This window comes from Dendrobates tinctorius, unplaced genomic scaffold (genome assembly GCF_039654945.1).
Source record: "Dendrobates tinctorius isolate UK_male_01 unplaced genomic scaffold, ASM3965494v1 ptg000003l, whole genome shotgun sequence".
Lineage (NCBI taxonomy): Eukaryota > Metazoa > Chordata > Amphibia > Anura > Dendrobatidae > Dendrobates > Dendrobates tinctorius.
This window is the reverse complement of record NW_027361671.1, coordinates 87,612,084-87,628,001: the sequence shown is the minus strand read 5'-3', so window position 1 is coordinate 87,628,001 and position 15,918 is coordinate 87,612,084. Positions and strand designations below refer to the sequence as shown.

General features: G+C 41.6%; 1 protein-coding gene across 1 annotated transcript in view; it reads left to right on the top strand.

Annotated features, from left to right (window-relative positions):
- The first annotated feature begins 684 nt into the window (after nucleotides 1-684).
- SUSD2 (sushi domain containing 2) overlaps nucleotides 685-15,918 on the top strand; it is a 340,007-nt gene continuing 324,773 nt past the window's right edge. The window contains exon 1 of the mRNA XM_073559037.1: nucleotides 685-1,037. Within this exon, the coding sequence (XP_073415138.1) occupies nucleotides 971-1,037 (67 nt within the window). The 5' untranslated portion in view covers nucleotides 685-970. The remainder of the gene's footprint in view (nucleotides 1,038-15,918) is intronic.

Here is a 15,918-nt window from a genome sequence, read left to right as displayed (position 1 = left end):
TATCACTTATGAATAAGGCCTCTTTCACACATCAGTCTTTTAGAATCAGTCACAATCCGTCAAAGTGTTGAAAAAACGGATCCTGTGCAGATTGTAAAAAACTGATGCACAGGATCCATTTTTTTGACGGATCCGTCGAAGCAGCAGTTAGAGGAATTTTAAAGGAACAGAATTCGAGAGAGAGAGTATTTTTATGTGCCAGAATGGCTGTGGGGGTTAAATTAAACAAGGAAAAATTGTTCTGGGCATACTCAGTTTGATAAAACGGAATCCAGCGACGGATTCTGTCTTTTGACGGACAGGGATGGATCCTGCACCCATAGGCTTCCATTATAGCCAATGACGGACGGGGCTGGATCCGTCGCTGTCCGACTTTTCGACATCCACATAAAACGTTACTTTGTCTATTGTTTCTGGCCGACGGACAAAGAATTTACAACGGATCCGTCAAACGACGGATTAAACGTAAGGCCGTCCGTCACAATCCATCGCTAATACAAGTCTATGAGAAAAAAACAGATCCAGTGGCATCAATCAATGACTGAATCAGTTGATGTTTAGCATGTTTATCTCTGCATTGTGTGCCCGAGTCAGACTCAATGGTCTTTGTACTATGGAATTGCTTCCTGTCAGCAAAGTATAAAACCTCGAACTTCTCTCCCGTTGTCAGTTGTTCTCTGGGAGAGCTGCCAGGCTCTCAGTGTAAAGTCTGCCCTCTCCTACTTCAGTGCTGGCTGCACTTCATAAGCCAGGGCTTCCCCCCCACTGAGGACAGACACAACCTTCTCTGTTCTAAGGAGTCTGCCTGCACCTCCCCCAATTCTGTGCACTAGGGCTGCCCCAATGGGGGTGTCAGCAGCAGCTGTTTGATCAATATCCTTCACCCCATTTCCAGACCTTCATCATTGCCCCACGCTCCGTTACGCGGTGCTAGACTGGCATCTGATGTAAGAGAAATCTGCGGCACAATATGCCTTCTCTACTGCATTGTACTGTATGCTTCTTGGCTGTCTTCTACTTTACTTACCAAGTCTCAGGTAAGAGCAATTAGTTTTCTTACATGTTATGTTACTTACAGGATGTATCACTTACAGTTTACCAACTGTTTTAAGTGTAAAAGTGGTGAGTAGTATAAGTGACTGCAAAAACATGGAAACAGGCCTAAATACAAATGCAACAAATCTTAATTTTAGATGTTTAAGCACATTAGAGCTAAGTCTACTGTTTCCGGTGGGATCTGCAGGCTTCTTTTAAAGGTTACCTTTCAGTTCCACCAATTTATGACATGTGAAAAAGTTAGATTGGCAAAGGGCTGGGGTCTGAGACCCCCTGCAGATTGCTAATGAATGGATAAAAGCATCCTGCAATATGTTTGAGGCTGATCAGTTTGTCTTCTTTATGGATTAATTGTATATGTAGTCTGTGTGGCAGCACGGTGGCTCAATGATTAGCACTATTGCTTTGCAGCGCTGGGGTCCTTGGGTCAAATCCCACTATGAACAACATCCGCAAGGGGTTTGTATGTTCTCACCATGTTGCATCGGTTTCCTCCAGGTACTCTAGTTTCCCTCTACACTCCAAAGATATAATGAAAGGGAATTTAAATTGTGAGCCCCGATGTGGACAGTGGACAAGCATGATAAATTTACACCCAAATGCTTAATGATCAAAACTTTGGGAAAGACACATGACATTTTAGAAGTTTCTGAAAATGATAAAATGGAGGCCTCCAGACTCTTCCCTGACATGGTGACAGGGGAATGAAGAATCGACCATGTTCAATTTCAAAGTCCATTAACAGCTGCTTACTCCTCTTATCCCATAGTGGGGAATTAGGAAAAGCTGTTAAAAACTTTCACTAGGTGATAATTGCCCCAGCAATCCTGAATATGGACTTTGGAACCCAAAAAATGACAAGCGTGGAGGTGCGTATGCACTGCGTCTGGTCCATTCATTGTCTACGGGACTAGAGGAGCACTGCATTGGGTAATCCCCTAAACAGTGTTGCATAGGTGCATCCTCACCTTTCAAGTTGGGGCTGTACAGCCCCTTTCTCTAGATTCTAAAGCCCCAATCTTGGCATAGTTAGGGGTCACAGCGGCCAGATCCCAGCTATCAAAATGTTATCCTCTATCCAATCGATACGGGACAACTTTTTTTTTTTTTGGACTAGCTCTTTAAGACAATGCTGCTGTTCTTGTTTTGTATACCAAATTTAATAATAATGAGGGGTTGATGCTGATGCTATATAAATTCTTTTAGTTTTTTACATAAGGTTAGGTCCAGAAATATTTGGACAGTGACGAAATCTTTGTGATTTGGGGCTCTGCATGCCACTATTATTTATTTAAAATGAAATAACTGAGATGCAATTGAATTGTAGACTTTCAGGTTTAATTAAAGGGGTTGAACAAAATTATCCTGTGAAACATTTAGCAATTGTAATCATTTTTCGTCAAAGCTTCCTCATTTCAGGGGCTCAAAAGTAATTGGACAAATTAACTTCACCATAAATAAAATGTTGATTAAGTAGAGAAACTTTTGCAGGCAATGACTGCCTGAATTCTGGAAGCCATGGATATCACCAAACGCCGGGTTTCCTCCTTTGTGATGCTTTGCCAGGCCTTTACTGCAGCTGACTTCATTTGTTGCTTGTTTGTGGGTCTTTCTGCCTTAGGTTTTGTCATAAGCAGATGATATTCTGCTTGACGGGGTTGAGATCTGGTGATTGCCCTGGCCACTGCAGAATATTATACTTCGTTGCCTTAAAAACTCCTGGATTGCTTTTGCAGTATGTTTTGGGTCATTGTCCATCTCTACTATAAAGTACAATCAACTGCATTTGGTTGAATCTGACCAGAAAGTATTGCCCTGTACACTTCAGAAATCATCCAGCTGCTTCTGTCTTCAGTCACATCATCAATAAGCCATGCATGCCCATGCCATCACACTGCCTCCACCATGTTTTACAGAGGATGTGATGTGCTTTGGATCATGAGTCGTTCCAAGCCTTCTACTTACGTTCTTCTTCCCATCCTGGTACAGGTTTATCTTAGGTTCATCTGTCCAAAGAATGCATTTTCAGAACTGGGTTGCCTTCTTTAGATGTATTTTGGCAAAGTCTAATCTAACCTTTTTATTATTTATTATTTAAGGCTGAATAATGGTTGCACCTTGTGATGAACCCTCTGTATTTGCTTATTTGCTCATGAAATTTTCTAATGCACATGCTTCCACTTTTACAGAAGATGTTTACTTCAGATCACGAGTCGTTCCAAGCCTTCTCCATACTTTCTTCTTCCCATCATTCTGGCACAGGTTGATTTTGTTTAGAATGCTTTTCCAGAACTGGGCTTGCTTTTTTTTTTTTGCACAGTCTAGTCTGTGCTTTCTATATTTAAGACCAATTAATGGTTTGCACCTTGTGGTGAACCCTCTATATTTGCTTTCTTGAAGTCCTCTCTGTATAGTACACTGAGATACTAAATCACCTACCACCTACTTCCAGGAGAGTGTTTTTCACTTTTTCCAGCCTAATGATTTTCTGTTTCTCTTCACAGCAATAACTTCCAAATGCAAATGTCTCATCTATAATCAGCTCCAAACCTTTTATCTACTTAATTGATGATGGATTAATGAGAGAATAGCCCATGCAGCTTATTAAAGAACTTTTACTTTTGGTCCCGTTACACATTAAGGAGCTGTAATTCATAAACCCTTAGTCCAATTAGGATGTAAATACACCCAAGTTAAGGCTGCAGTCAGACAGCTGTATGTTCTCTCATGTGAGAGAATCGGGTCAATTATGCTAATGACACACTGATCAAAGTTTGAGCCGAGTGTAATCTCAGTGCGATCCAATTCTCTCACGTAAAGATGGAGGATGGAGACTGAGAACAGAACTTTTTCTCCATCTTCTCCATTGTCTCTACGCGTAAATCAGACTGCACAGATGACATCCGAGTGCAGTCATATGTTTTACACCCACCCATAGGCTCATATGGGTCGTCATGATTCCGAATATCAAATACACTTACAGCATATAGTACAATAATCTCTCTCTCCTTTTCCAGACCTCTATTCCTTTAAATTTCAGGCACTTAGCGGCTGCAGCGGATCCATCCAAAAAATGGATCAGGTGCATCCATTTTTTTCATAGTGGAAATGGATCCATTTTTTCACACTTTGATGGTTTGTAACTGACATCAAACAACTGAAGTGTGATGAGGCCTCATTCACAGGTCAGAATTTTTGCATCAGTATTTGTATGTCAAAACCAGAAGTGTCTTCAAAACACAGAAGAGGTGTCAATCTTTCAATTATAGTTTTTCTCTGTAGGTTCCACTCTTGGCCTTGGCATACAAGGGTGGTAGACATAGCAGTAAGCTGTATTGTTTCCACACCCTGGCACCCCACAGATGAAACATAATGTCTCTTCTGCTGTATGTGCAGCGTGTCCAACAGAACACACATTTATTGTCAAAGTCCCCTCTGCTTCTGTCACGCCAGCTCCGGATTCACGAGCTCCACAAACAACTCTGGAAACAATGTCCTTTCTCAACAGTTCAACTTTACTTATCAGTAGGGTTTCCATTACAGATGTGGCACAGTGTGTACAGAGTGACAGTCCTAATACTTCCCTGTCTTTTTAGCAATCTCTGCTCTTCCTGGTCATTCTTTGTCCTGTTTTAGCAATCTCTGCTCTTCCTGGACAATCCCTGTCCTGACCTGGCAATCACTGCTCTTCCTGGACAATCCCTGACCTGTTCCAGCAATCACTGCTCTTCCTGGACAATCCCTGTCCTGTTCCAGCAATCACTGCTCTTCCTTGACAATCCCTTTCTCATCTGTGCCTTTAGGTCCACCAGCTTTCGACCATGCCCTTGTCTGGCTTCAAAAGGAAAAGGTACCAGGCTCGCCATCTCAGCTTCATGTGCCCCAGTCGTAGACCCCGGATCCTTCAGGATGGTTACCATTCAAGCTGGTGACTGCCTGCACTCCACTCAGCCTGGGGCCCCTTCTTGTCGAAGCAACCTTATCCCCATGGCTGTCAGACTGTCCTTGCTCACTGCTGCATTTGCACTCCTTTTGCCCTGGGCAAGGCTGCGCCGGGCTCTGCTGTCTAACCAGGAAGTGCCTTCACTATATCCCCACTGTTCTGCACTACACTACTCTGCAACTTCTCCCAGTCTACTCTATCCCTAATTCTGTACATAAACACATATCAAAGACATCCACATTACAGTACATAAACAATACAGCACATTACATTAACATTAGTAAACAAGTTACCTCACGTCATCATGTGTACAGTGTCCAAAGAAGGGAAGGCATGTGATGACCTCGGTCACCTCCCTACATGTGAATGAGGCTTACAGCTGAGAGTCTGCACTTTTTTTGTTTTGGTGATCCGCTAATGCCAAAACCTGTGTCACTGTCCAAATGTTTTTGGACCTAACCGTATTTGCATTTGCGCTTCTCTGAAATATTACTTTTATGGGTACTGAATTTAATTTTATGTGGTTATTTCCGCACATCATCTTTAATATGTCTAGTAGTGCATGTAAAATTAAAACTGTCGGTTTCTTTTTTTAGACTGATCTTTTGATGTTCTGCAACATTTTGACCTTTTATGTATACCAAGTATACACATTTTTTGGGATATCACGTATGTCATGAATGCTTGAGCTAGCTGGGCATGTGCATAGTCCTCTCTATTACTGTTTATGGGAAATTGCAGAGCCAGTCTTTGTGACCGGGGTCTCTAGGGCCACATTGGGACATTGATGACTTATTCCTTGCCATCTGTTAATCATCTGAATTCCCCTTAGAAAGGCCATTTGATTAGCAGTACCATTATTCAGAAATATAACTTTAAATTGTAATATAAGAATTGACATGTTTCAATATTAATAAATAGACCTACTTCTGAGTACAATTCTTGGCATATATGGCACAAATTCACAATATACTGTTCAATACTAATAAGGTGGAAAGTGGTTCTTGGTATCCTTGTACCGTCAGCAAAAACAATGTTTCCATCACTTTATCTTTGGAAAAATTAAAGAAAAAGGTAAAGTGTTCTTAGGGTAGTAACGATAATGATGATGGATATTGTAACAATGTTGGTGCGCTCACTTTGTAAAGTTGTGTGGGCCACAACTCCTACTACAGCATAGAGTATCCAGCTGCTGCGGTCTCGCCTGTAGGGGAGATGAAGCCTCGTCTCCACGTTAATGTATTGCTGGATGTCTTGGCACTGATCGTGGCTGTGCTGCTGCCAGAGTATAGTTCAGATGCTGAGGATATTTCGTAAGTCTTGTTTTGTTCAATGCATTTCAGGGTCGAACAGACCCCATCGTCAGGTCGGGAGCAAAATAGACCTGATAAAATAGTGTTTTCGGCCCTGAAGCGTATTGAACAATAAAAAGCTTACAAAATATCCTCAGCATCTGAACTATACTCTGCCAACAATGAAGCCAAGATCACTTTATGATCAGTAAACTTCTGACCTATGGGACCCCAACAAATCAGCACTATACTAGGACTGTTTTGCCTTACTCTCAGGAATGGTGGAGGCCCCGGAGGTTGAACCTCGATTGATCATAAAGTGATAGCACTTTATCTGTCCTTCTACTCCAGAAAACAGGCATATAAAAGTTGCAAACTTTGGCATGACTAATGTGTGTGCAAACGTTTTACACCTTTTGGGCTCTGATTCATCAAAAAGATTGCTTTGAAAAGTCCCAAATTTTTGTGCAATATTCGGTTGCAACATAAATGTTGCGACTTTTGGTGTTTTTGCCATATTTGCATAACTCTGTCAAAAAGTGCGCTTATGGGGCATGACCCCACATCTCATCTAGTCCATGACTAGCTGTGGCACATGTGTACCTTATGCCAGTGGTCTCCAGTCACTGACTGGAGTAAGATTTGTGGCGAAGCTCACTCCACTTTCAGACGAGTCTCTTAATTAATCAGGCACTGGTGACTCCAGCAAGCCATCTCATCAAGACCGTGGTGAACAAGGTAAAGGCCCCGTCACACACATTGACGCCACAGCGATCTCGTCAGCGAGATCGCTGTGTGTGACGGGGATCAGCAACCGGCCCCCCCGCTGGGTATCGCTGATCGTGCTCGATCGGCCTGGGCCATTTTTTGATCGCTGGTCTCCCGCTGGCTAGCGCGCATCACTGCGTGTGGCAGTGGGAGCCAACAAGGCTCCCAGTGCTCTAAGCAAGCGCTGGGAGCCCTGTCTCTAAGGTAAATATTGGGTTACTAAGCGCCGCACGTCAGTTACCCGATATGTACCTTAGAAACCTGCGAGCTTGCAGCTCCCAGCGCGCCGCTTATTAACCCGATATTTACCTTAGAGACCAGCATCCTCGCTGGTGCTGATCGCTGGTGAAGCTGCCTGTTTGGCAGCTCAGCAGCGATCATGTAGCGATGCACCAGCGATCCTGACAAGGTTGTATCGTTGTCGGGATCGCTGGTGCATCTTTATGTGTGACGGGGCCTTTAGTCTTGACAGTTCAGGGCCTTGGTGTTTACTCACTGGCCCTGTCACTTTACTAAAAATATGGGCACTGGTTAACTGGAGAAGGTGTAGCCAATCGCGACCATTGATAATTAAAATTTACACAGGAACTGGCATCAGTTATAGCAGACATTTCTTTCAGCTCATGGCTGAAGTAGATTTCTGCTTCTGGCATATGAACAGTCTAAAATGTACCAATTCATTGTGCACCTTTAAACGCTTGGTGCATCTTACTTCAGAGGGTTTTGATCAAAACTGGCATAGAATATGCCAATCTAGAGTATTTCCACCTTCAGTGTACAGTATAGTATTTATGAATATGTTAAATATAGGACCCTGGTTACAACTTCTTCCTATAGACTCTAAATGTAATAAGAACGTATACTGCCCTGTCAAGTATGCTTCTATATGGCAAGAAAAACTGCAGAAGTACAGGAAAGAAAAAAGAGAGGAGACGGAAGGTGAGAGTAGAAGCTGCCCATATGTTAGTGTAGTGGACATGTCAGAAGATGTCCAAGGGCAGCCTTTATTTTGTGTAAAGTACATACCGTAACTAATGATTGATCAGCCTTACATAAAATACAAAGTGAGCAGAAAGTCTTCCAAGTAAGGATGTGTTCATCCTGGCATATCTGTAAAAGGTATATGCAATAAGGCCTCTGTTGTCAGTAGGCTCACATGTTAAAAATCAATAAAAAAAAAAAAATCACACTGCATACTTTTTTTTACTGTATGGAATAGCACAACAGACTGTTACCTCATATGGCAGAAGTAAAGATACAGTGACACTTAATAGCGTAGCGAAGGCCAAAGGACAGATTTTCAGGCTCCAGTGGGAATCTCAGACTCCTGTAGACATGCTCGCTGTATTCTCCAGGGCTTTTCTAGCGCATAAGGCAAACAGTGTAAAAGCCGCCTGGAAGAACAACGCTGACTTATAAATGCACATCAGTGGTTTGTTTGCTCTTGAGATGGAAGTGAGTCGCGTACATTTTATTGATAGCTTTTTAGTGTACAGAGCGGAATGAAAGGGCAAATAGCCTATATAGTAATTGCGCTGCCTAAGGCTACTTTCACACTTGCCTTTTTTTGCTGCGCGTTTTTTGTGCACACAAATGCATGGAAAAAACGTATCATGTGTTTGTGTGCGTTTTTTGCTGGTTTTGGTGCGTTTTTTAAAAAACGTATGTGCACCCATAGACTACAATGGGTGTTTTGCTGTAAAAAAAAAACGCATTGCGTGCTGCTTTTTGGGGCAAGTCGGACGCACAAAAAAAGCAACAGGATGCATTTTGTGCGCCCGAGCGCACACTACAAAAAACCACATGCGCATACAAACACGTACAAACGCATGTGCATGCGCACATAAGCGCACCCCATGTAAAATATAGGGGGGAAAACGCATGCTTTTTTTGAGCTAAAAAACTGCACAAAAAAACGCCAGTGTGAAACCAGCCTAATTCTCCAGAAATCATACTATTCTGAATACTTATCTATTTTCTAGTGAGAAGTTATGCTGAGCTTTCTGGTATACATTTAATCCTATCAAGCTTACAATAACGCTATGAGATTTTAAAGGTGACCTGTTACCTCGGGAAGCCCTAGTTACCTGAAGATTTTGTGTGACCAGGGTCGGACTGGCCCATAGGGTAACAGGGGAATCCCTCGGTGGGCCCCTGTGCAGATCTGAGCCTCCAACCCCATTGTATGGTCAGTACTTGGCAAAATTCACTTGATTCACTCTGTGCAGAAAAAAACAGCATCTCCTCATTCATTACCCAAACTACCCAGTTTATTATTATATAGAGATATATACGTAAATTTCTGAATGAGGGGAGTGTAGTATTTGAATGCAAATGAAAAGTGGGCCCCCCCAAAGCCAATGTTACTGGTGGGCCCTTGGCACCCCAGTCCGACACTGTGTGTGACTAGCTTTCATTGCTTTGTAGATAGTGTCCTGGAGGAGCGGCTACAGGGAGAAAATGATATTTTATTTCTTTCCCTGTGAACTCGCTTCCAGGGAGCCGTTAGTCACCCATTACTGTACGGTTGGTGCAGCTGCAATCACTCCCTGACACTTTGACTGATCTACACACACATAGATACGGTCAAGGTGACAGGTTCCCTTTAAGTCCTTCACATTATGCTTCTTGCCTTGGAATAAAAAAAATCAAACTTTAGAATATTAAACAAATGCTGAAGTCGTATGAAGGTTAATGCCAGCTGATGGCATCGGGAAAGGATTCTGGGATCACCAAACTATATTGCAGCAGAGTCTGACCTCTTCAAGGCTACAGTAGAGAAGCCATATCCTTTAGAATGACTCATTAGCTAAGATAATTTGAATTATTAATAAACATTACTACATGATTGTACAACATTTAAAAACTTTATTGATACAAATAAAATTCCACTAACTGCCAAAAAAGATTTATTATTTAAAAACAATCCATTAAAAACCCATTAGGGCAGTGTGGTCACATTGCGAGGTCAAACGATATTGTAATATGATATCTGTCACACTAAATTCAGAACTAAATCAGTGGATACAAAGTACAAAGAATTGCATAAAAACACTGATGATAACGCGAACATTATGAATGCATGATTATACTGAAACATATCATATTATAGTAATCTCTTTTATAAAGACCATAGATCATGAAGCCATTAAATTTAATACTTATCAAATACCAAAAAATATATTAACAAGTGCAAAAAAATGAATTACACCAAGACTAATTACAATGTTCACATTAAGACAACATGATTATATTTATCCAATTTCCCTGACCTATATCGCAATCTACCTTTTGTGTAGACCATAAGTTATAGAGACATTACATATAATACCCACCAAATGCCATATCAAAGGACCACGTGACACACACTGCCCAGGACCCCGATGCTCTTCAATGTGGCCTAGGATGGGAAGCCTAAACATGAATGTACTTTGTCGATCGTACTGATACCCCGCATAAATCCATATAATGTGAATAGGCCCTATGTTCATCAGACCATAACGTCAAGTGCTCAGTGAAGTGTACTGTAGATTATCTGGTTCTATATTTTAAGCAGCCAGAATACCCTAAAGGGTTATTCCCGAAATCGACTTTCTCACCTATACAAAGGATAGGTGATAACTTTCTGATTGGTGGAGATTTGGCTGCTGGGATCCCCACTGATCTGAAGAATAGTGGGCATCTGAAATGTCCAGGGTGATTGGAGCACGCACACTGCTCTTGCCCTCTCACTGTGAATACCACGTAGAACTAGTGGTCTCTGTTCCATTCCTTTGGGATATTTCAGAGCTGTGTTCGGAGCCCCTTATAGTTTGGGGTCTTCTTGCAGTAGGGCAGAACAAAGTGCGCAGGCGCAAGTTGGTGATGTCTCTGCGTGGGTGCGAGCTTTTGCCCGGCTATGTAGATGACGCAGGAGGTGTCATTTACATCAATCAGAGCAAGAGGACGGCGATCAGAAGCCAGGAGGAGGGATAGATGCCTCAGCAAGGACGTCTATGGAGCCAGTCTGGCAGAATTTACAGAGTGCGGGGAATTTCAAAAGCTTTTGGGGTGGAGGGTTTCAGGGGGTTTTATATAACCCTTTATGGAATGCAGCACAGGCACCGATTTAAGATGCTAGTCTTAGTTCAGATATGAAAAAAAAAAAACTTATGACATGTTCCCTTTAAATGTCAAGACATCTCCAGGTAATGCCGGACGACCTCTACTGTGTAAGAAACTATAGTAGCTATGTGCCATTATTTTTTGGACACTACTTTTGTTCTTCCTTGCCATGACAGTGTTTCTCACTTCAAACTAGAGCATTCTTTTAGAGGCAAATCGTCCGTTTGTTGCAGCTGTTTCTGTTGCATAATTTGCCTTATCTCCCCTACCTCTCGTGTTTGGGCACCACTTATATGTCTATATAGGTCAGTATAATAAATCCTGGGGCTGGCGGCCTCATGGAGGACCAGAAGCGCTTTCAACTTAACCTTTCTAAACAGTGCTGGTTATGATTTTATTGTATACTGTGCCACAAAAGAGTGAGAGACTTAAGGCCCATTTCGACGGGCCAATAGGCATGTTCAAAGAACCTTCATTCCCAAACTGCAAGCCCATCTAATCAGGCCAGGAAATATCCAATGAACAAGCAAAATCTGTGTTTGCCGGGCGCTGTCATCTCTAAGTAAGCTTACAGGGAATCTGTCAGCAAGTTTTCGCTATATAATTTGAGGACAGCGTGAGTTAGGAATTTAGCAATGTGTCACTTATTAGACTGTGTCCTGTTTCCTTACAATGAATCTTTTATCCAAAGGAGGCTATCACTGCCTGGGCTACATATCAGGTGAGCCCTAGTCTGACCATGCCCCCTGCTCTGATAAGCAGCTCACTGTCAATGTACAAAGTACACAGAAAGCTGTGGAGTGGGCGGGGGCAACTTTTGAGATCTGCTACATCTAAGAATTCTGATTGTGTAACAACTGCAACCAGTTGTCTAAGTGACAAATCATTGGATTCAGGGTCTCTTTTCCTACCTAATGCTGTTCTCAGATGATGTAGCAAAAACCTGGTGACAGATTCCGTTTTAAAAACCATTGTTATCTGCAGGATACCATCCAATATGAACATCAGATTTGCTCCAGAAAACATGTAAGGCTAGTTTCACACTAGCGTTTATTCGAAGCAGCACACGGCGCTGCTAAGCCCCGCCCCCTGCCGGCTCCCTGCCTGCCCTATCCGGTCATCGCCGCCTACTATCGCACATGGATGCTTGCGATCTGCGCACCCTATCTTTAGCATAGGATGCGCAGATCATGCGCTAGTAGGATTTTGGCGTGCGCTGCGCATTTTTGAAGGTGCGCCGAACGCGCCGAAATGCAACATGCTGCATTCGGCGCACCTTCAAAAGTGCTCAGCGCACGCCAAAATCCTACTAGTGCACGATCTGCGCACCCAATGCTAAAGATAGGGTGCGCAGATCGCAAGCGTCCATGTGCGATAGTAGGCGGCGATGACCAGATGGGGCGGACAGGGAGCTGGCAGGGGGCGGGGCTTAGCGGCGCTGTGCGCTGCGTCGAATAAACGCTAGAGTAAAACTAGCCTTATTCTATGCACACAGAACGATCATAGTAACAATTATTCAGTGCCCATAGAATTCTGATCTGTGAGTCTAAACATGCCAGTAAACCATCACAATCGCAATTATTTTAATGGCCATGATTGGGCCATGTAAATACAGCATTCTTGTCTGGTAACTGTGATTAATTCACCTCAGGATGGATAAGATTGTTAATCAGTCCATGAAATCAAATTTTAAAGGGAATCTGTCACCAGTTTTTTTGCTACACTGTCTGAGAGAAGCATAATGCAGGGGCAGAGACCCTGATTCCAGTGATGCATCACTTGCTGAGCTCTCTGTGTCTCTACGTTATGCTGCTCTCAGATTAGGTAGCAAAAATATGTTGACAAATTCCCTTTAAGGCTTCCTCCAGAAAAGCTGTACGCTAAACAAAAGATATGATGGGTTCATTTGGCATGAAGCACCATTCTATCCAAGGGCATCAGGCAAGAAAAAATATTCACTATCGGTTACAAAACATGCAAATTCTTATTAATATCAAGTTTGAATATTATGGGGCCAATTCATTAATACTGGCTGTGCTCACATTAGTCTTAATGAATAGAGTATGATGCGCCAAATTTGTTAAGAGGTGCACAGCATTTAATGAAATCAGCGGCTACACCTCACCAGAAGTCCTACTCCAGTTAAAGCCTGGAGTATAATTTCTGGCATAAAAAGTTCCAGCACTTCTGTTGAATTTGTTGAGCGTGAGTGGTCATGTGAAAGCTTCCTTGAATTGCCCCATGTCCCTAAAAGCATTGAAAGTCACTGGGTACATGTGCTAAATACATCCGAAGGATTCCATCACCCAGCCAATACCAAAAGATCATTAATTAGTAATTCTGACAAGATATAGAATAAACGGGCACCAACCACAATATCAATTTAGGTGGGATCACCTAGTGCATATAAATGGATTGACATGAAAACACATGAAAAGAAGAAAGTATATGCACACAAATAGGGATCACCACAAAGATATGAAAAAAGTATCAATTTTATTAATGGACACAACAAACAGACACTTTGTGGTTAAAAACAATTAAAAAGTCTGAACAACCAGACATTAATAACAAAACAAAGACAATGGGTCATTTTGATAAATAGTTAAATGCTATGGGTCCCAAGACCAACCATACAGTGTAATGCCAGGTATCTGCTAGTTACCATAACCTAGGGTCTATCAAATCAATTGTTATGACAATCATGACCTTAAATCAAAAAATACCATATTATCAATAACTACTATGGTTACATAGAATTTCTACATATACCATGGACAGAAAATTGAATGCTTATCATGTTGCCAACACAAATAAACATACATTAATAAGTCCCTTTCCCTATACGATACGCGTGGGTTTGGGGGTCCCATGTAACCTACCCGGTAGCTTGTTCCTCCTCAGAAACCAGGTGATATCACGCTAGGGAAAGGGACTTATTAATGTCTGTTTATTTGTGTTGGCAACATGATAAGCATTCAATTTTCTGTCCATGGTATATGTAGAATTTCTATGTAACCATAGTAGTTATTGATAATATGGTATTTTTTGATTTAAGGTCATGATTGTCATAACAATTGATTTGATAGACCCTAGGTTATGGTAACTAGCAGATACCTGGCATTACACTGTATGGTTGGTCTTGGGACCCATAGCATTTAACTATTTATCAAAATGACCCATTGTCTTTGTTTTGTTATTAATATCTGGTTGTTCAGACTTTTTAATTGTTTTTAACCACAAAGTGTCTGTTTGTTGTGTCCATTAATAAAATTGATACTTTTTTCATATCTTTGTGGTGATCCCTATTTGTGTGCATATACTTTCTTCTTTTCATGTGTTTTCATGTTAATTAGTAATTCTATTCCAGACAGAGGTATCCAGTCAAATAGCATTTACATGGTGCGTAAGTATTGCAATAAACCCCCTTTTGGCGACATAAGCCACGGCTGCCCAGCGGTATATGTTGGAGCTTTTTATCTGAGCGTTAGTTCTCTAGAAGGCACTGGTGTGTGAAGTGGCCAGTGGATGGCACGGATTCACAATGTCAGAAAATAAATAGACACTGTACATTTTTCTGAATATGATGAGGACAATGTGATTAATGCATTTCATGAAACTCTTAATGCAGCTTTATCTCGGAATAGTAAGTATTCCCCATTGATCACTGATAGTAATGTTTATTTAAATAGGATTTAATTGGACATGAGTTTAATCTGAAGCATAGGAAATTATTAACTATAAAGAAGTTGTTCATATTTAATCAGTTAAACATTAGGCAGGCATGCTGCCAGTCCGAAATGTATTTGTAGATTGCTAGGGAAGCAGTCAGAGCCTTTAGTTCCTCGGCAGTAGATGTGACAATGTGCAGCATTCGGCAGCCTAAGACGCCTCTGACACCATAAACTTTGCTTTCATTGTGTAAGTAAATTTGGATCATCAAATACTTTAGTGAAAAGCAAAACTTTTTTTTTTCTTTGCATAAAAATTCCAACATCGCCCATGAGATTTTTCCATTAGGGCATAGGATGCAGCGTGATCTGACTCTATTGCCTTGGAGTGCAGTTCTGCTGTTACTTACGACTGTTGTGTATGAATTGCTGAATTGTAAAGCACTGCGGCATATGTTGGCGCCATATAAATAAAGATTATTATTATTATGGAGTGCTGTACAGACCTTACACAGTCATATTGCTTTCTAGTGCTAAGCCCAGTAATCACTCAAAATCAGTTTTCAGCTTGTATCCCAGCTGGTAAATATTGTGTAGCAGGCTAGTGCAACGCCATATTACTGCGTCTCAGAAAAGGTCTCCATAGAAGTGGATCTGCACTGAGCGCGACTCCTACGTAGTAGCATTCTCATTGGGCTGCCCTGCAGGAACATCTTACCTGCGGATCTGGGTCGAAAGTGAGTTATTGGTATTTTTTAAAACCTTTTTGGGGAAAAAAAAATACACTTCCTTTTGTTAGACTAAGGAAAAATAAAAATCTACGGTATAAGGTGCTTACAGTATTTTACTATTATTTACTTATCACCATTTTAATTTCGATGCAAGTAGAGATGGCCTCCAGAACTTGTCATATGGAGGAGTCAATGTTTTTCTCATCTCTTGCCTTCCTGAATAATCGATGATTTCACACAATGGATTACAGTCCTTCAGATCATTGCTGCTATACACGTCTTATCAAAATTACAGCAGTGTTTGCCACCTAAATTAAAAAAAAAAGTCAGTCATTCTAAATCATTGATTTGTC